This window comes from Pelophylax lessonae (assembly GCF_965119305.1).
Source record: "Pelophylax lessonae genome assembly, chromosome: 8".
Classification (NCBI taxonomy): domain Eukaryota; kingdom Metazoa; phylum Chordata; class Amphibia; order Anura; family Ranidae; genus Pelophylax; species Pelophylax lessonae.
The window spans coordinates 81,028,894-81,050,690 of NC_138775.1; the positions used below are offsets into that span (position 1 = coordinate 81,028,894).

Below are 21,797 nucleotides of genomic sequence, written 5' to 3' on the forward strand. Positions count from 1 at the left end.
TGGCCAAAAACCAAATTAGATTGGCCAAAATTCCAAACCCAATTAGCTTTTAGGAGCAGTCTGTCCTTCAGATACTTAAAGTAGATCTCTCTGGCAAAACTTTGTTTTGGGCAGAGTTGGTTAGAACCTCTTTCAGGATTGGTTTGGTCATCTATGTCCAGATGGAGAGATTCTCCCTCACTTCCTGTCCCAGCTACACAAAAGAAGGTAAGAAAATCTCAGCAGGGACACACATGGCATCAAATGCCTTTTATCTCAGCCTTAATTAAAGTGCTTTTATTGCTTTATGTGTCCTCAGAGATTCAGCTTACTTTCTGCCCCAGTGACACAATAAGTTAATGGAAATCGTCACAGTGAGGGCACAATAAATCCATGACAGATTTTCTAAGCCTTCCCTACTCTATACAAAACAAAAAAGTACTTCCAAAAAAAGTTCTGCTTCCAACATAGGACCTGCTGCCTTTAGGTTCAACTAATACTCTCAGCATGCTAACTGCATATTGAGAGTTGTATTTTTTTGAAAAAAAAAAAAAGTGGAAAAGCCCATTTACTGATGACACAATTCTAGAACTAAACGTAACAAGCTAGAAAAAAAACGGTCATCAACAGGCGCATCCCCAAGACTCCCCAGCCATGTCTTTGCTGTCAAGTTTTATACTATCTGCTGGTTTTTCAGTGAAGACCGGTCCTCCATGCCTCATCATCAGTTCGATGGCCATCTTCACAAAAGCCTCTTCCACGTTACTGGAATCCTTTGCGGAGGTCTCGATAACGCTGATGATGTCATAATGTTTTGCCAGGTTTTCAGCGTCTTGTATTGGGACTTCTCGAAAATCCTGCATGTCAGATTTGTTTCCTGTAGAATAAAGGTTGTACTTCGTTATTGTATATACAGATCCACCAACCTCACAAAACTTAATATGCTATTTTACAGCCCTATTCAAAAATGTATTAGACGTACAATAAGTATTATGTGTTAAAGTGCCTGAACTTTCACCCAACCAATCAGTTTCTCACCTTACTGTTGCTAGGGCAGGTGAGAACATTCCTTTTGACAGCTAAACAGGGTTTTTGAATGGGAAAATGGTGCCCCAACCACAACCCTTAGCAGTTGCAGTTCATCCGTATTTGCTGCCTACGGAACGTGATACAGGGGATAATTTTTGTACAACCAAATCCAACTGCCTTACAGCTTTAAGCAATATTAACCACTTTACCACCGGAGGATTTTGCTGTCTTCCGTCCAGGCCACTTTTTGCGATTCGGCGCTGTGCGACTTCAACTGACAATTGCGCGGTCGTGCGACGCCGTACCCAAACGAAATTTACGTCCTTTTTTCCCCACAAACAGAGCTTTCTTTTGGTGGTATTTGATCACCTGTGCGATTTTTACTTTTTGCGCTATAAACAAAAAAAATAGCGTTTATTTTGAAAAAAAAATATTTTTAACATTTTTTTATATGAAATTCCCCCCAAAAAAGATGTAAAAACCAATTTTTTTAAAAATTTTTGCCCAATTTGTTTTCTGCTACCTATGTTTGGTAAAAAAAAAAAAAATCGCAATAAGCGTATTTTGATTGGTTTGCACAAAAGTTATTGCGTTTACTAACAAAGGGAAAGATTTCTGTCATTTTTGGTGTTTTTTTTTTTTTAACGAGTAATGGCGGCGATCTGCGATTTTTTTTGCGGGACTGCGACATTGCGGCGGACAGATCGGACCCTTGACTGACATTTTTGGGGGTACCAGTGACATTACTGCAGTAATCAGTGCTATATATATGCACTGTTACTGTAAAAATGACACTGGCAGGGAAGGGGTTAATTTTATTGGAGAGGGAGGGGTTAATGTATGCCTGGTGCTTACTGACGTGTAGGGGGGGAGGTGACTGAGTGAGTCATGGACAGATCGGATGTCCAGCTATGCTGAACAGTCCGATCTGTCACTCCCTGTCACTATGGAGATCCGCCCGCTTGTGTTTACACACAGCGGGCGGATCTCCAGACTCGATCCCCGACGATCGGGTAAGAGCAGCGGCGATCGCCGCTGCTCCTCCCCCTGGCCCGACTCCCGCTGTGAATGAAAACAGCGGGAGCGAGCCTCCGGCGGCGCGCAAGCGCCGCCCAGAAGGGGGAGTGTCTGACGACGTTAATACTACGTCGTCAGACGATAACGAACCACTCTGCCGCAGTAGTATTAATGTGAGCAGACGTAAAGTGGTTAAACCCAAAAACAAAAATGTAATATATTGCAGCTTACCAATCCTTCGTACTGTGTAAGCTTAAAGTCGCAACCTGGAGCCCACACGTGGTCAACCTTCACTCTTGGCAGCAGAACAGAACCACAGAGTAGTGAAAAGAAGAAGTATGGGCTTCTGGTGGACCGGCCATTAAAATGAACCTATTGCATTGACTAGTATAGTCACATTAGTCACAAGCAAAGGTTCACTTAAGACCATCGGCTTTCAGTATTGGCTGCGTTATCAAAACCAGACCAGTTACATTAAAGGAGTTCTACGTTCATTTCTATGTAATCCCGCCCCCTCCAGCGCTTCTCCGTTCTCGCCCGGAGAACTGCACAATGAACCAGATGGTCCCTGGCCATATCTATTACCCTCGGAGGATGGAAGGGACTTCATGACATCACTTCCGGCGCCAGAAAATATGAACATTGACTTTTTTTTTGCTGGGAAGCCTGAGATCGATTTTTTTTTCTTGTATCTCAGGCTTTCTAGCATAGAGGAGAGATCCGAGGACTTATAGACCCTGGATCTCTCTGTAAAGAGGACCTGTCATGTCCTATTCCTATTACAAGGGATGATTACATTCATTGTAATAGGAAAAAGTGATAGAAAACAATAAAAAAGGGAAGTGAACACATACGTAAGTCGCGCCTGCATATGTAAACAGCATTCATCCCACACATGTGAGGTATCGCTGTGATCATTAGAGCGAGAGCAAAAATTCTAGCACCAAACATCCTCTGAAACTCTAAACTGGTAACCTGTAAATAATGTTAAAGCGTAGCCTATGGAGATTTTTAAGTATTTAAAGTGGAGTTCCACCCATTTTAGTAACTTTAGATGTATGTAATCCCCTTTAAAACGACTTTTACCAATGGAAAGTTGTTTTTTTTTTTTTTTGCCAATAACTGATTTTCTGCTTTATTCACCCTCTCCTCACTTCCGGGTCCAATCGGCGATTAGCAGGGTGTGCTGGGATGTATCTCATGGCATGAAATCTCGCATTATTACACAGGAGCTGAGCTGTACTGTATGTATTGTATTGAGGCCATGCTCTGCCCCACCTCCTCTCAGTGAGCGAGGACTGAAAGCATTATATCCTCACTGAGCTCACTGAGAGGAGGCGGGGTGGAGGCGGGGCAGAGCACGGCCTCAATACAATACATACAGTACAGCACAAAGAGGAGGCGGGGCAGAGCACGGCCTCAATGCATACAGTACAGCTCAGCTCCTGTGAAATAATGCGAGATTTCATGCCATGAGATACATCCCAGCACCCCCTGCGAATCGCTAAATGACGTAATCGCCGATCGGACCCAGAAGTGAGGAGAGGATGAATAAAGAAGAAAATAAGGTATTTACTAGCAAAAAAAAAAAAAAGTTTCCATTGGTAAAAGTTTAAAGCGGATTACATACATCTATGTAATCCAAGTTATTAAAAATGGGTGGAACTCCACTTTAAGTTGGCGCCATTCCACAAGTGTGCACATTTTTAAAAGGGTGACATTTTAGGTATCCATTTACTCGGCGTAACATCGTCTTTCACATCATACAAGAAAATCGGGGTAAATATATATTTTTTTCTTTTAATTCCTAGAAGTGGATCTTTGTTCCATCATTCGTCCGATAATCTCATTGTGCATACCAGGCATATGGGTTCCCAGCACACTAAGCCCTAGAGCATATGGATGACAGCTGGGTGACACAGGTATGGATACACCAGGTCACACTCCTGTCCAGGGGGAACAGGTGTTTGAGAAGGACACTCAACTCATTAGAGAACAGAGAGCAAACAGAGACAATAGAGAGCAAATACTCCAGCACTGCACACACCCTGGCAGTTTATCTTCAATGTTGGCACATCAGAGTAGGTGTATGACTAGAGGACAACCAAGACAGGCAATACAGCAATAAAGTTAAAAGAAAGATGTTGCGCTAATCCCAAATATAAGCAGACCAATCGATCAGTGTAAGTCCACATAAAAGATAATATCCACACCAGTCCAACAGAAGTGCAGGGAGAGAGAGATGATCCGCCACCAAGTAGAGCCACAAAATACCTTCAGCTGAGACTATTAATGGGTAAAATTGCTGCGCTAATATTAATAAAAGCAGTATAATAAAAAACAAATGAAAAGCAGCTGACAAAAAGATATGAATATAATATCTTCCAAGTAATGTTAAAAGAAAGATGTCGTGCTAATCCCAAATATAAGCAGACCAATCGATTAGTGTAAGAGTCCACATAAAAGATAATATCCACACCAGTCCAACAGAAGTGCAGGGAGAGAGCAATACAGCAATAAAGATAAAGGGCAAAGAAGAAAGCCTAGGAGCCAAGCATCCTTCAACGTCACAGGACTCTGTCCCATGGTCCTTTGAGCCTCTGTAGCTTCCTGGCGGGCTATGGGAGTCACTTGTACCAGTTCTGGGAGTTATTGTGGGTGTTTCTGGGCCTCCATGTGGGTGGTGAAAGGTATAAATGTGTCATGGTTCCTCCTTTGTCATTCCTGTCTTGTAGCATGCCAAAGATTAATGGCTTACTGCAAGTCTACAGAGGAAGGGCTATGGGAGGGAATTATCAAGAGGTTTTCTTCATATGTAAATGAATCGCTTCATAGAGAGCAGTGCTCTGGGAGGGCAGGACTCTCCCTGTTCACACTAGTTGGTATATTTACCTGAGCAGGATTTCATTCTAATTATAATCCATTCAATCCTGTCCAGCTGCAGCACAGCTATCTATCAGAACAGGCTGTGTATGAAGGGGGTTCCTTCTTGAATAATGCTGTGATCTCTGAGGCAGGACTTGGGAGGTTTGGACTCTTTCTGTAGGTGTGACTGGATGGGATTAAATGCTAATTAGGATGTATTCAATCCCACCCACCTTTAGAGCTGTGAAGGAAGTTACATTATTTGCAGAGTTTGAAAGACTACAAAAGAGTGTGTTACAGACTCTGGCTTCTGCAGGAAGTGGCTGTGGAAGGTACAGCAGGATGCAGAGTGTCACATGGTACAAAGCCACAACTAAACCCAGAATATCAGAGGATCTGCAGACTACTGGGCAACATGGTACAGAGATATGATCTATGCTGGGATTAATCATTCCATTCAGTTCTAGTGAAAAAGTTGGAATTCAGCTCTTAGATAAGGATATAATGCTATTTTAAATGCTTGCTATGTCTAGGGGTGCCAGAATAAGGAGAAACACTTCCCTTATTCTGTGTTCCAGCAGGTTCCCTTAACCTCCTTGGCGGTATTCCCGAGTGTGGCTCCGGGTGACATTTCAGTGCCATTAGCGGTAACCCCGAGCCACACTCGGGGTACCGCCAGGGAGCATCACTGGATCCTGGTAGAGGCTACTTACCTTGTCCCCAGGATCCCGCGATGTGTCACTGCAGCATACGGCGGCCAGATCTTCCACCCGATGCTGTGAGCCCCGGCTTCCGTATCCTGCAACATGACGCTCGCAGGGGGTGGAACCAGCGGCAAATTTGAAAAGTAAAACACACTGATATATTGTAATCCTATTGGATTACATTACAAAATAAATTGACCTTAGTTTGCCCCCCCCCCCCGTGCCCTTTCCTGCAGTTTTACTGTACTTATATATACATACACACACAATAAATATATATATATCACACATATACACATACACACACATACATACATACACACACACTTTAACTTATTTATTATATTATAATTTATGATTTTGTGTTTCAAACTTTATCATAGCCGAGATGTTATAAAGAAGAACGCACGGTATAAAAAAAAATCCTATGTAAAATAGTTGGTTTGGGCTGCTCGTCCTTAAGAATTGCATGCAAAATAATTGTACCGCTTTCAGCACCTAAAATCGGAAACAATCATACCGCCAGGGAGGTTAAGCACTGAGACCAGTCCCCAACAGCCTTCTCTCTAATCCACTCACCACCATGGTTGCATGCTCACCACCTCCATATACAATGCAGGGTTAGTAGCTCTGCATTGTATGGAATGATGCCAAGGGACAGCAACAGAGAAGGGGATAGGGTAGGAATCTTGACTTTTCCCGTACCCCCCAAACATACTGCAATTAGCATTTAAACCTTGCAGGAAGTTGGGCTTTAACAAAACAAGAAAGGCTGTTATAAAAGAGGACTTTGCATTAGGATCACATAAATACACAATCTTGCATAAATTTCAAACTTCAAATGTATTTGAAATTAAATAAAAATGCATTCCTTTTTCTCTGTGGGCTTACATTTTCTTTATTTGTACATAGTGATCCTCCCAGTAAGACTTTTCCCAGCAACTTCCTGTCCTAGAGTGACAACGCTCCCAGAACATCTCTAAGCAGGATCAGCGTAGTCACCCTAGGGCGCACACTCTTGCAGTGGCTGTCTCCTATCTGTGGGCCCATCATTCTATCATGCACCTCCTGCTGTGATGAGGGTGGCATGAAAGAAGAATGGGAATAGAGATCTTGTGTGGCATACATGAATTGTGTAAAGGAAAAAAAATAACTTCTAGAAAGTGTTGGAGCTTGCTGATACTGATATCTTCCAGCCCTCCCCCTATAGCATCCAGATGGTGCCAAACTGACAATACGACCCAGAGCTGCCAGAATTCTTGACATGCTAATTATGTGCGATTAGCATTCTGCCTCCTATCCTGCCCTGGACTACACACATAAGTTTGCTTAGCTGGCCATACACTGGCAGAATTATGGTCCAAATTTTACAATAGAAGGATATTCATTGTATTTTCTAATCATTAGCGGGGGTCAAATTAAACATGTTTTTAATTGCAGTCATAAAATAAAAAAAAATTTGAAGAAGCAGGACAATTTTTTTTCTTGAAAGGACAAATTTCTAACAGTGTATGTGGTTTTCATTCGGGAAAGTCTATTTACTTCAAAATTAAATGTTAAAAGTAAATGAAAATTTAAAGTAATTTTGAACGTCATTCTTAAAGTCACTGAATGTACATCTTTGTTCGAAAATCTACTAGGGCAGTGATGGCGAACCTTTGGCACCCCAGATGTTTTGTAACTACATTTCCCATGATGCTCCTGCACTCTGCAGTGTATTTGAGCATCATGGGAAATGTAGTTCCAAAACATCTGGGGTGCCAAGGTTTGCCATCACTGTACTAGGGTATGGCCAGCTTTAGTCTGAATTCTCACTAGACACAGTGAAGGCAACAGTAAAGAATTCCAAGTATGGTATGAACAAGGTTGGGGGAGGGGGTGTCACCTTCTCCACCTTGTCCAATCAGAGAACGCTTTGCATTCATTCACAGGGTGCAAAGCATTCTCTGAATGGCACCCGTTCTGAGCAGCCGACCTCCCGTGTTCAGAAAGCATCAGGCAAGCTGCTCAGCACAGGACCCAGAATCAAGTGGAGATCACTGGAGTAGCGGTGTTTACTTCAGTGATTTGCAGCTTCCAGGGCCATCTGCCAGGTATGTTATATACGTAGTTACATTGGTCCAAGCTGAACCACGGTAAGTAAGTTTAAAATATCCATGCCTGGTATTATTTAAAGCAGGAAGGATGCTTTCTCTATATGCAGTCTCAGCATTAACAAATATGGTGTGCATTGAACAGACAGTAGCAACTCTGGTATGTAATTATGTTAGGGGGCTCTATAATTAAAGCTGATCCCTCACTACCTCAGGCTATTTTAATAGGCAATAGGAATGTCTAAATGGCAAAGAGGGGTGGGCAAGCTTCATCACTTCATGAATCACCCAAGTTTTGCCTGCTGTACCTAAAGGCACAGTTTTTATCTTAAAGCGGTTGTATACCCTTAAAAAACAAAACAAAAAAAGCCCCTGCAAGACAAAAGCATAATGTGCTAGTATGCATCTCATAGCATAGCGCCCGTTCACTGCTGTGGGAGCCGACATGTTCCCCCGGCGTTTCTTCCAGGTTCGCGGGCGCCAAAATTACGTCACTCCTGCGCAAGCGTGCTGGAGCCCTCTGTTCTGACAAGAAGCTTTGATATTTCGGCACAATATGCTGGACCTTCAGAGCACATGTGCGGCTGACGTCAGCGGCTGCATGCAGGGTGAATATCTCCTAAACAGTGTATGTTTAAGAGATATTCATTTCCTACAGGTAAGCCTTATTATAGGCTTACCTGTAGGTAAAAACAACAAAACGGGATATATAACCGCTTTAAAAAGAGTGACTCCACTTTTGTTGAGAAAAAAACCTCCTCTGGGTGATCTATGTACATTACAAGGATTTGATAATGTGTATTTGTCTGTGTCCACGTGGTAAGTAAATCTAATGGGAATGGCCTCATAATTATCAATCGGCTGCTGCACCTGCAGGACACTAAATGAGGAAAACTGCTGGGCCTGCATCCCTTTAGACATGATTTCTTATTGGGAGTATTTCACCAAGAATAACATTTTAGTTGCAGGGGATGCCAAAAATCTCACACGTCTCTTAGTGCAGACTTCTGGGAAAATTAGTGAGCTAATCACAGAAGCAGGAAATTATGTTTCTGGGGTTCTGGGGGGGGGGGGGACTTGAGTCACAATTGTATACGCTATAATATTATTATTTTCTTTTTTTATTTGCAATTTTTCTTTTCCCACAAAAGTGGAGTTACCCTTTAAATGGCAGTCACCCACATAAGTTATGTATTCGGTCAGCTCTAGGCCGTCTGGATGTTCTATTTTTTTTAAATCAGAAAATCACAAGTTTATACTAATGGTTTTGTGGGCTGAATGTGCTTATTATTTAAAGCCCAACTCAGGGAAACTTAAATTATTCCTTGCAGTGGTGCTGAGCCCGTACCGCAAGGCTTGACTGCTCATTTAGTCTAGAGGAGAGGAGAAGAACTTTAGCTTACTTGCTCATTCACTCCCTAGTGGATACCGCTCTCTCATGCTCCGACAGGTGACTTATCCCTTGGTTTCCTTATGTCCAGTGCAGGACTATGGACCTGGAAATGATCCTGATGACATTAGGACCTTGTACTGTGGAAGCATGTGGGGAACAGTCTAGCATTGTAGAGAATCGGGTAAATAGATCTTCTTTTCTATAGTACAGATACACTGCAAGGTAGTGATCGACCGATTATTGGCAAAGCCGAAGGGCCTATTTGAACTTTCCCCAATATACTTCGGAATCGGCCACAAAGGTGACTGATATTGCCGATATTTCAGGAAATTGCTTGTACCGGAGTGATGCCTGCAGCTAGAAGCATCACCGCGGTACCAGCGTCCATAGCCGATGGTTGGCTGTCTTGTAATGACAACCGATGCAGCTGAGAAGCCGCTCGGCTGTCATTGCAAGGAGCGGGAGGGGACGTCCCCCCCCCCTCCCGCTGCTCGCCCGGGTCTCCCGTCCCATCGGGAGACCCGGGCAACCAGCCTGCACGGCCACCGAAGACCCGATCAAAGCTGCATTCAGCTCTGATCGGGTCTCCATGTAAAAACCCGGAAGTGATGTCATGACTTCCGGGTACTGGCGCCAGATTAAAAAAAAAAGGCCAGCATTCAAAGCAGCCAAACTTGGCATTTTGAATGCTTTTAAGTGCAGAGGATGGGTCTGGGGTCTTTCAAACCCCCAGATCCCTCCACAAGAGTACCTGTCAAGTGAAATGTTTTAAATGTACGAAAATATCGGCCAATGTGCAATGGCCAAAATATCGGTATCGGCAACGAAAAACCGATATCGGTTGATCACTACTGCAAGGTATAATTTTTATCTTTCCAAGAGTTGGGCTTTAGGAATCCAACACAATTTTAAAAAAACTTTCAGGACATAGGAGGTTACAATAGAAAAAAAAAAAAAAAAAGTTCAGGGGAACATGAATTAAAACAAATCCGTGCTATTTCCTGCAGGTTTTACAACACTAGTCTCATAGAAGACGCTCATAAGGGAAAGTCAGACGATTCAGCTCACCAATTAGCAGCTGTACGATGTTGGAGCCGGCATATTTCTTAACGTCCTCTATCCAGCGAGGAACAGACTCAAATGACTTTTTCTTGCTGATGTCATAAGCGATGATGGCTCCATTAGCGCTCCTGTAGTAGCTCTGCGTTATTGTGCGGAAACGTTCCTGTCCAGCAGTGTCCCAGATCTGCAACTGTTAAATATAAAAATACATCAGCTATGTCATCCTTTTCATTAGGTTTTATACCTTCTCCAGCCTTGTACTCTATTCCAGGCACACAGTGGATAAAGGTAGTACAGGCTATTACAGTAAAAGAGCTCCATTCAAACAAGAATAACCCAAACCTTGACAGCGGATTACAATTTCAGAATAGATTTTATTTTTGTATCGTTCCACCATGTTCTGTGGCACTGTACAAAGTATTGGAGAAAATTCAATTTTAAAAATGGTGTGGTACGATTGTATGGCGTGTATTGGCTACCCTAGGATATGCAGATTTAAAAAGGCCAAAACTTGAAGTGAAACTACCGTATTTATCATCGTAGAACACGGACCTTAATTTTTTAAAGGGAGGTTTCAGGAAAAAAAATAAAAAAAAACAAAAAAAACAACTTACATTATAAACAGCTTTGAAGCAAAATAAGGGTCCGTGCCCATCTGTAGCCTCACCGTTGCAGCCTGGTCTGTGCCCACCGTTGCAGCCTGGTCTGTGCCCACCGTTGCAGCCTGGTCTGTGCCGGATTACACAGAGGGATCCTCTTTTAATTCAGTGCTCGCAGTCACACACAGTCCCGCCTCCTTGGCCAGCTCTTATGATAGAGAGAACACTGGTCCAATGCCGGGACATGCAATATCTATCCTAAGAGCCAGTCCAGGTAAACAGGAGTTCCCAGCTTTGTGTAATGTGGCAGCGCTCACCCTACCCCCTTCCCCTCCGAGGCAGCCAGGAATATTGGCGTATACCCCGCACATAAAAGGCTTTGGACATTTAAATATACCCTTAGCAAGCAATAAATCTGTGTCTCATTGGGGAGATTTCCCTTTACTTCCTGTCCAATAACCAAAACAGGAAGTAAGAAATCCGTTTAACGCGAGGGAATGCCTGGTTGTCATCAGGGTCATCAGATCTAGTGTGGTCATTGGAACATTTACCATCTCTTACTGTTCTGGGGACAACCCAAAAAGTGGTATTTTTTTACTTTCACGTTTGAGAACAGTAAACATGACAAATAGGAGAATCAGGGTCTCTAACCGAGGCACAGACAGACATAAAAACTGGGTGTTCTAAACCATCTCCACTTTATCAAAAAAAAAAAAAAAAAAGCTTTTTCTGGGTCACATGAGTGCGCTTACTTCTTAGCCTTTTGGCTAAGATCAAGTGTATGTGTTCTGATCAGTGTCCAGTAGGGGTGCTCCGCCATCATTCTGGCCTTTTGGTAGAAAATAGCTGGCTGCATAGTATTCCTACTGCTATGATGGGGGCTCTAAAGGCTAGTACGAGCTGGAACAGATATCGGAGTGCCCTCAGGGGACGGGAGTAATTCCCCTGGGAAAACTAGATGGGCTCAGTTCCTCCTGATTTTAATGGGTCTGCCTGGTCTGGCCATGGGCTGGGAAGGCAGAAGGTCTGCAATATCTGTGCCCCCTGGGAGGGGTTCGCCCCAGGGGTGTTCTTAGTAACACTTGGGTGTGGGACCCCACTGTGTGAGCAGGCACATAGTCACGGCACTAAAAACTTTTTCTGCACTGCACCTCCATGCTAGGCTTTTTGGGCCAAAAACCACACCCTTAAGTGCACTGTGTGCGCGCTTTTGCATGTGCACCTTTTTGAACACTTACGGGTTTTTGTGCACCACCACAGATTAAAGGGGAAAAAAAAAAAAAAAAAGTGCACATACTTTTGCTCTCCCATGACCCGAAATCAGCTGACAGCGGGCTAACGCTCCAATGTGTATGCTGCTACTCCTGGTGGGTTTGCCATACAGTCCTTTTCACCTCCAGTGTATTCAGGTGGAATCACTGCTCATCCAGCCATGTGGAACAAATGCAATGGAATCCAAAAGGCTGCGCACTTGAAAACCGCATCCATTTTTACTGATACTCTTAAAAAAAACGCCAAATACAGCAACACAGACACCGTAAGAGCAAGAAAATGTAGCCAACACGTTTTGCAGCGCTAGTTAAAGCCTGCTGTCGGCTGATGTCATAGAGCAACTCCAAGCTTTGGAAGGATCCTGACTATATAGTCGGGATCCACCTAGATGCCTGATTGACAGCTGGCTCTGGCTCTCAGTGCTTAGCTGAGAGCCCAAGCCAGCCATTCCCACCCCCTCTCTGGCCCAGAGCTCCAGTCACTGCTCTCTGCTCAGAGCTGACCTAGAAAGGAGTGATCAGGGACCATTTAGTCGCTCAGTTCTCTGGCTTAGAGCTGGCAGGGGACAGATGAAGCATCACACCAATGCTGCAGCATTGAGAATAGTATGTATGTCTTTAACAAATCAAAACTTCTCCTTTGAACATGCCCTTGCGGACCTTAGTAGCTGCAGGCATTGTGAACAAATAATCCCCAAACTTCATAGCAAAAGCACTGAAAGTCATTATGTCTGCTGCACATCTCTCCCTGCTTCCCCCTCATTTAACACCTACTCTGAGATTGTGCTGGAAGGATGCCGAGGCACTGCTTGGGGATTAGGTGAACACAGTCGTCTGAATGGTAAGAGATAAAGATCTCAGTGCTTCTGTGGTAAATCCGAGACTGAACTGCTCCACAGTGCCTGCAGCTACAGGGGTCATTTGCCTTAACACCATCTATTACAGTTGTAAGACTTAGGAGGTGATGTCAGGCTCTAAACTCTGGAGGATGGGCAAATAATTAATTTGGTGCTTCCAGCTTGGTAAAGAAAAGTAAACCGGTTAGTGTAACTTACTCTAAACAGAAACTGGGCATAGATAAGTTTCTGAAGTTATTAGGGTCCATTTACTATGTAGGACTGCGATAATGAGCAGCAATGTGTGTTGGTATGCCGCAGTTCCTTCCATCGAAGACCATGCCAACACATGTTGCAGCTCACCACAATGTATGGTAATAAAATATGAGTTGTGGTGCGATATGCTAACTATATAGTAAAAGGGGGGGGGGCAAGAAGGAAGCGCCACCTAAGTGTAGTATATAAAAACATTTATTTCACACATGGGTTAAAAAAAACTCACAGAATGCAGGAGTAGACAAGGTCATAATAGTGCTGTATGGTGAGGAGCTGTCCCGGATACAGCACTATTATGATCTTGTCTACTCCTGCATTCTGATTTTAACTCGTGTGAAATAAAATTTCTTATATACTACACTTAGGTGGCGCTTCCTTCTTGCCCTCCCCCCTTTTTCTTCTTTCAGACACAGAGCCTGCTAGACTCTGAGGATAGCTGCCGCCATCCATAGACTATGTACTATGCTTGTCAATGGACATTTTATATGGACTTGATTCTTTACCAATTGTCTTACGTTAGCGAATCACCTCTGCGCCAGATTTATTGTATCGTTTTAATAACAATATAGTGCATACCCCTATTTTAGTGTGTTAAGCAGCCCATTAAAAATAATAGGCTGTCTTAATGTAACATGCTTTAATGCGCACGCTTTAACACACCACAAAAATGTAGATACGCCCCTAATGAAATAGCCACACATTTTCAGGGAACTCGCTTACTCTTTCCAGGGCTGCACCAACAAAATGCTGTTGACAACAAAGTTCCAAAGGTAAAGTTCACAGGTATCTGCTGCAATCATGAAGTGCTGATCATATAAATCAAAATGTTCAGGAAAAAAAAAAAACAAAAAAAAACAAAAAAAAAAAAAAAACACAGCCCCCATATAGAACGGCATATTACCTAGATGGCTAAAAATGCCAAGCTGTTGTAAAAAGTTGATTACCGCACTATTGCAAAGCTTATTTTAGGGCACTTTCACGCGGTCCGCCTCCGTAGGCGGATCCGTGCTGGTCAGCGGGGATCGATCCGCGATCCCCGCTGATGACAGCTCCGTCTCCGCTTGCAGTGCGGAGAGGGAGGTGTCACAGCCCCCGCTGCTCTCTATGGGGGATCAGATGAGAGCGGACCGCCTGTCCGCTCTCATCCGATCCGATACCTGAACGGATGGAAAAAACTGAATTTTTGTAAGATCTTACCTGTAAAATTCCTTTCTCTGAGTCCTCCGACAGTCGCCGCCACTTCATATTCATCACTAATGGGGTTATTGACCTTTGCTCCGCAGGAGTAGCTAGGCAACAAAATAGTTAATATCAAAGCTTTTAGCATATCCCACCCCTAGGGGGTGGTCCCCTCAGTCAATACCTCCCTGCTTCCTGCATTCCCAACTCCGTTTCAGTAGCATAGCAGTAGAGTACATAAACAAACCCCAAAGAGGGGCGGGGGCGGCGATTGTCGGAGGACTCAGAGAAAGGAATTTTACAGGTAAGATCTTACAAAAATTCCGTTTTTTCTTACGTCCTCCGACAGTCGCCGCCACTTCATATTCATCACTAATGGGGACGTCCCATAGCAGTGTAGACCTGAGGGGTGGGAAAAAAAGCAGCCGCGCCTAAAGCAACGCAGTACCCATATCAGAGAAAGGAACCTTACCAAAGTAAGAGAACCAACTGGGCAACAGGAAAAAAACGTGCTCAACAGGAGCAACAACCCAGGAAAACAAGTAACCTAGGGATAAAGACATCCCAACAGCCAAGGACCCAAAACAAGGGCCCTAAGGCACTGCCGCACTAAGAACCTTGCGGCCAAAGGAAGCATCCGCCGATGCCTGAACATCCACCTTGTAGAATTTTGAGAAGGTGTGAACTGACGACCAAGTCGCCGCCTTACACACCTGTGCCACAGAAGCCTGATGACGATAGGCCCAAGACGTACTCAGAGACCTGGTAGAGTGCGCCTTCACAGGGAAAGGAGGAACCTTCCCCTTCAAAGCATAGGCTTGCACAATAGTCTGTCTGATCCATTTGGCGATGGTCGCAGCCGACGCTGCCATGCCCTTCCGAGGACCCTCTGGAAGAACAAAAAGAGAATCCGACTTGCGAAAGGATTTTGTCGATGACAGGTAAACCATGATCGCCCTAACAACATCCAAGGAATGCAAAGCCACCTCCCTTGGATGCTTAGGCTTCGCGCAAAGCGAAGGCAAGACAATGTCCTCATTGAGGTGAAATTCCGAGATCCTCTTCGGAAGAAAAGAAGGGTTAGGTCGTAAGACCACCTTATCCAGGTGAATCACCAAGTAGGGAGAGCTGCAGGACAAGGCCGCCAGCTCCGATACCCTGCGAGCCAAAGTGATTGCCACCAAAAAGGCAACCTTCTTAGACAAGAGAGACAACGAGATCTCCCTGAGCTTCTCAAAGGGAGCATGTTGCAATACGGACAGAACAAGGTTCAAGTCCCATGGAGGTAAAGGATTCCTCCGAGGAGGAGCCAAGTGACGCACCCCTTGAACAAAGGTGCTAACCAAAGAATTAGACGCCACAGGGCGTTGAAAAAGAACGGCCAGCGCAGAAATCTGACCCTTAATCGTGGCCAACGCCAAACGCTGGTCCACTCCAGTTTGGAGGAAAGCCAACACTCTCGATACCGAGTACGAGCGAGGGGAATACCCCCTGGACTCACACCAGGCAAAATACACCTTCCAAGTACGGTAGTAAATCTTCCCCGAAGAGGCTTTTCTAGCCTTGATCAAAGTGGGAATGACCTCAGGGGAGAGACCCCTATCCTTCAGGACCTGGCTTTCAACAGCCAGGCCGTCAAAGCCAGCGACTGTAAAGCAGGATGGAAGATCGGTCCTTGAGACAGGAGATCTTCTTGAAGAGGCAGACGCCACGGAGCGTCGACCGCCAGATTCACGAGGTCTGCTTACCAAGACCGGCGAGGCCAGTCCGGTGCCACCAGAATCACCATGCGCGGTTCCGAGGCCAACCTGCGAAGGAACCTGGACAGCAGCTGAATCGGTGGAAAGGCATACATCAGACGATACTGACTCCAGGACGTCACTAACGCGTCTGAGGCGTCTGCCCGAGGATCGCGCGTCCTTGCTACGAACCTTTCCACCTTGTTGTTTAGACGAGACGCGAACAGGTCCACATCTGGGGACCCCCACTTCGCGCACAGCATCTGAAAGACATCCGGGTGAAGGGACCATTCTCCCTGGTCCAGGGTCTGGCGACTCAGATAATCCGCCTGCCAGTTCTCCACTCCCGGAATGTGAACCGCCGTTATCGCCGGGACGTGCGTCTCGGCCCAAGACAGAATGTCGGCCACTTCCCGAGCCGCGCGGGCACTCCTGGTGCCCCCTTGGTGGTTGATGTAGGCCACCGCTGTGGCATTGTCCGTCTGCACCCGAACCGGACAGCCTTGAAGCCTGTCCGTCCAACGCAGAAGGCAGAGATGTATTGCTCGCAATTCCAGAATGTTGATCGGAAGGGAGGATTCCTCCCCCGACCAAGTTCCCTGGGCGGACAGAACGCCCAGAACACCACCCCCAGCCTGACAGGCTGGCATCCGTGGTGATCACCGTCCACGACAAAGGACGAAAAGACTTGCCCCCGACACCGCCGGGGACTGGAGCAACCACAAAAGACCCCTTCGGGTGAGGCGGCTCAACGAAATCCGCAGATCCAGAGATTGCGGACGCCCGTCCCACTTGGCCAGGACCTCCGCCTGAAGATCCCGTGTGTGAAACTGGGCGAAGGGAATCGCCTCGAAAGCCGAGACCATCAATCCCAGACACCTCATACACGTCCGGAGGGACGAGCACTGATTGTCCCTGAGGGACCTGACCTCGTCCTGAAGCGTCCGGAGCTTGTCTTCCGGCAGGAAGACCTTCGCTTGAACAGAGTCCAGTATCATTCCCAGGTAGGGAAGACGAACGGACGGACACAACGTTGACTTTGGGAAATTTATCGTCCAACCGAACTCCTGCAGAGTCTGCATCGTGATGGACAGGTCGTTCACCAGGCCCTGACTGGTCGCAGACCGAATCAAGATATCGTCCAGATACCCCAAGACAGAGATGCCCTGGGCTCTCAGTAAAGCCAGGACCGGCGCAAGCACCTTGGTGGACGAGCCAGGGGGAGAATTATCAACCCCTTCCACCTCAGCCTCCCCGTCAGACCCCACAAGGTCTAGAGATGAGTGAGACCCTGAGAAGGGCACTCCAGCCATAGCAGCCCCATCGCCCTCTGAATCAGAGGAAATAGACACACTGGGCCGTTTTGTGGATCGATCAGCCACCAGCATCTGCACCTGAGCAGCTAAGTTTGCCACAATAGTGGCCAGATCAGCCCCCTCGGGGGAAGCAGAAGCCCCTTGGCCCCCCACCAAGGCGGGAGGAAACTTGCAATCCTGAGAATCCATGCCCCAGTAGTATTAGGAAAAAAGGGGTACTGCCCCTTTAAGATCGCGGCGAGCGTAGCCCACCGCACCCACTGAATACACCGACCCCCACAGGGACAAGAAACTGGGCAAGGAATACAGGAAAAATGGGAAGATAAAAACCTGGAGAGATCACACAGGCTGCTGCCACCGATCGCTGTCCCAGAGCAAAAGGAAGTGATGCAAGACTGACCGCCCCTATGAAGCCTATGCAAGGCTACACAAACATGGCAGCTCGGCTGAGGATTCCTTGGGCAAACAGAAAATGGCGCCGACATGTGGCCTGATCGATCGCCGCCAAAATGGCGGCGTTTGGCGCCAAAAACGCCATGCATTACCACACAGGACCGGCCACCATGATTCTGCCGCAAAAAAATGGCGGGTCGCCGCAGCGATTGCCGCACATCATGCCCAAAATCTGACTGCTTCATGCTTACACCCAGCAGAGCGGGAGAGCCCCCCCCTTCACAGCCCACACACAGGCAGCAAGTCCACACAGGAACTGACAGGGAGCACAGCAGCCACACAGACATGCAGGGTCACACAGTCCCAGACTGACACCCAAATAGACAGGTCCCCACATAGAGTTACACTTACCAGTCCGGATGGCGTGGGGAGCCTGCTCCAGCGACCAAACCGCTGCACTGAAGACAGGGAGTGTCGCAAGCATGACGCAGTGGAAACTGCGGTGCGAAACCGCCATGGCGTCCAGTGAGGTAGCCACCTCACCGATAGCATCCCTGCAGCGAACAGGGATGGGTCGTTCAATGTGCCAGTGTAAAACCTAAGCTGAACGCTCGATGGCAGGCTGGGAAGCCCCTGGCCCTGAGCCCTGGGATCCAGGGTGGCCAGACCGAGACCCAGCTCCGCACGATCATCTTCATCCGAAGAAGCTAACTAATGCTGAAAATCAACAGCTAAGTAAAAGAAAGAGAGAAAAAGACTCAAAATAAAATCAAAAAGAGAATAGAGGCTGAGACAGAGAGCCCCAGCACAGGAACAGCCAACCTACTCCTAAGCTAGGCATTAGAAACTGAGTTGGGAATGCAGGAAGCAGGGAGGTATTGACTGAGGGGACCACCCCCTAGGGGTGGGATATGCTAAAAGCTTTGATATTAACTATTTTGTTGCCTAGCTACTCCTGCGGAGCAAAGGTCAATAACCCCATTAGTGATGAATATGAAGTGGCGGCGACTGTCGGAGGACGTAAGAGAAATAGGGTTTCCATCCGTCCAGATTTCACGGGCAGGATCGGATGTGGATGGCAGCGGGTGTCAGCGGACATGTCTCCGCTGACATCCACTGCCCCATAGAGCTGCATGGAGGATCCGATCAGATCCGCCTAAAAAAACTGACAGGCGGATCTGATCGGACCACACGAGTGAAAGAGCCCTTAGAAGCTACGTCACTTCATAACAAAGAACAAGATCTCCAGCATCTTGTGAAGGATTTACATATGAATATTGTTCCTGGGTAGGTGTGGTGTACTCAGGGAAGAATGACTCAGATATACTGACTTCCTTCAAGAACAATCTGCATAGAGCTTCATTGTTTTTATACATCTGAATCTTGAAAACAGCTCAACAAGGCCAAATATTACCTTTTCTACTAGATCCTAATGATGATCACCAGCCTATATCACATGTATGACATCACATTGTATGAAAACACACAGACTTCCTAAAAGTGGTTCTAAAGGAAGTTTTTTTTTTTTCCTTTATCTCAATGCATTCTAAAAAAAAAAAAAAAAAAAACTGTGTAAAGCAGCCCCCCCCCCAACCCCCTAATACTTACCTGAGCCCCATCTCTATCCAGCAATGTCCACAAGTGCATCAGCCATCTGGGGGCTCTCTCTCCTGATTGGCTGAGACACAGAAGTGAAGCTATTGGCTCACGCTGCTGGCAAAGTCAGTTCGCCAATAAGGAGAGGGGGCGGGGCTGAACCGCGGCACTATGTCTGAATGGACACACAGAGCAGCAGCTCAGATGCCCCCATAGCAAGCTGCTTGCTGTGGAGGCACTCAACATGAGGGAGGAGCCAGAAGCGCTGGCGAGGGACCCGGGAAGAGGAGCATCGGGGCTGCTCTGTGCAAAACCACTGCACAGAGTTGGTTAAGTATAACATGTTTATTATAAAAAAAAAAAAAAAAACACACAAGGCTTTAATATCACTTAAGTAGAGAATGATCCGCTTTCTATCTATGGTTCGAATAGGCACTTGTAGCCGAGGAATACCTTCTGCCATGGCACTGCCTCCCCATTATATTAGGTGAAGCTTTAAAAACAAACTAAACTCTCTCAATCAACATTACCGATTTTTAACCCTTATATTGCTAGCCTTAGTAAATACACTATATTACCAAAAGTATTGGGACACCTGCCTTTACACGCACATGAACTTTAATAGTATCCCAGTCTTAGTCCATAGGGTTCAGTATTGAGTTGGTCCACCCTTTGCAGATATAACAGCTTCAACTCTTCTGGCAAGGCTGTCCACAAGGTTTAGGAGTGTGTCTATGGGAATGTTTGACCATTTTTACAGAAGCGCATTTGTGAGGTCAGGCACTGATGTTGGAGAGAAGACCTGGCTCGCAGTCTCCGCTCTAATTCATCTCAAAAGGTGTTCTAATTGGGTTGAGGTCAGGACTCTGTGCAGGTCAGTCAAGCTCCTCCACCCCAAGCTCATCCATGTCTTTATGGACCTTGCTTTCTGCACTGGTGTGCAGTCATGTTGGAACAAAAAAGGGGCCATCCCTAAACTGTTCCCACAAAGTTGGCAGTAAAATTGTCCAAAATGTCTTGGTATGCTGACGCCTTAAGAGTTCCCTTCACTGAAGTAAAGGGCCAAGTCCAACCCCTGAAAAACAACCGCACACCATAATCCCCTCTACACCAAATGATTTGGACCAGTACACAAAGAAAGGTCCATAAAGACATGGATGAGCGAGTTTGGGGTGGACCTTGAGTGGCCTGCAGAGTATTGACCTCAACTGGATAGAACCCCTGTTGGATAAATTAGAGCGGAGACTGCGAGCCAAGCCTTCTCGTCCACATCAGTGCCTGACCTCACAAATGCGCTTCTGGAACAATAGTCAAACATTCCCATAGACACACTCCTAAACCTTGTGGACAGCCTTCCCAGAAGAGTTGAAGCTGTTATAGCTGCAAAGGGTGGGCCAACTCAATTTTGAACCCTACGGACTAAGACCGGGATGCCAATAAATTTTATGTATGTGTAAAGACAGACGTCCCAATACATTTGACAATTTAGTGTAATTGTTAGATTAGATCAGGGGTGTCAAAGTCAATTTCATTGCGGGCCGCATCAGCATTATGGCTGCCAACAAAGGGCCGGTTATATTTGTAAGATTAGATGTCCAGAGCACCTCCCCCCCCCACCATTCAGAAGTCAAAAGTCACCCACCCTTCCTTACATCACAATGCACCACCTTACCTTGTGCTGTTGCCATGAAGAAAATGCGGGTGGATCTGGGAAGAAGTGCAGGGTCAGGAGAAGAACCAGAGGAGGGCTGGAGTCAGCTTTCAGAGTCTGCTGAATGCTGAGACCAGGGGAGGCAAAGGCAAGGTGATGTTTCGGCTGCACAGAGAGGTGCAGGATCTGTTGGGGGAGATCTGCCCTCCTCTCTGCTGCGGACTGCTGAGAAGTGGAGGTGGGCAAAGATGAGCCTTTCTGCAGCTGCACAGAGGAGTGCAGGATCTGGCAAAGGAGTTCGGTCCTCTCTGCTGCCGACTACTGAGACAAGGTGGGGGCAGAGACAACAGGGTGCTGCAGCTGCAGGAGAGGTGCGAGGTCCACATGAAATGGCCTGGGGGGGCCACATTTGGCCCGCGGGCCTTGTGTTTGACACCTGTGGATTAGATAGTCGATTAGAAGGTATACTATACTTACTTGTCTTAGACTTCACCCCCCCCCCCCCCACCTTCCGTTGCTTCCTGGCCTCAGGCCTAGGTCATAATGATGTCAAACATCCCAAGAGTTTTTCATCAGGAGGGCCTCTCTCAGGTAAGCTCACCCTTCTGTTTGCATGCATGCCTGACCTAAGGGAAGATGGATTCCAGGAAGTAAATGCTACGCAAATCATTTGCCCTTACTCAAGATGACCACAACTAGTAATGCTGAGGGGAGTATAGGTAATTCTCAAAGTGATTTCTCAAGTGATTTTTAAAATAAAACATGAAGACATGGAAGGATGGGTAAGTTTGCTTTGAAT

General features: G+C 46.2%; 1 protein-coding gene across 1 annotated transcript in view; it reads right to left on the reverse strand.

The window, feature by feature from the left end:
• Positions 1–418: 418 nt before the first annotated feature.
• RAB43 (RAB43, member RAS oncogene family) overlaps positions 419–21,797 on the reverse strand; it is a 38,219-nt gene continuing 16,840 nt past the window's right edge. The window contains exons 2-3 of the mRNA XM_082266047.1: positions 10,149–10,332; positions 419–856 (exon numbers count right to left, since the gene is read on the reverse strand). Coding sequence (XP_082122173.1) covers positions 603–856; positions 10,149–10,332 — 438 coding nt within the window. The 3' untranslated portion in view covers positions 419–602. The remainder of the gene's footprint in view (positions 857–10,148; positions 10,333–21,797) is intronic.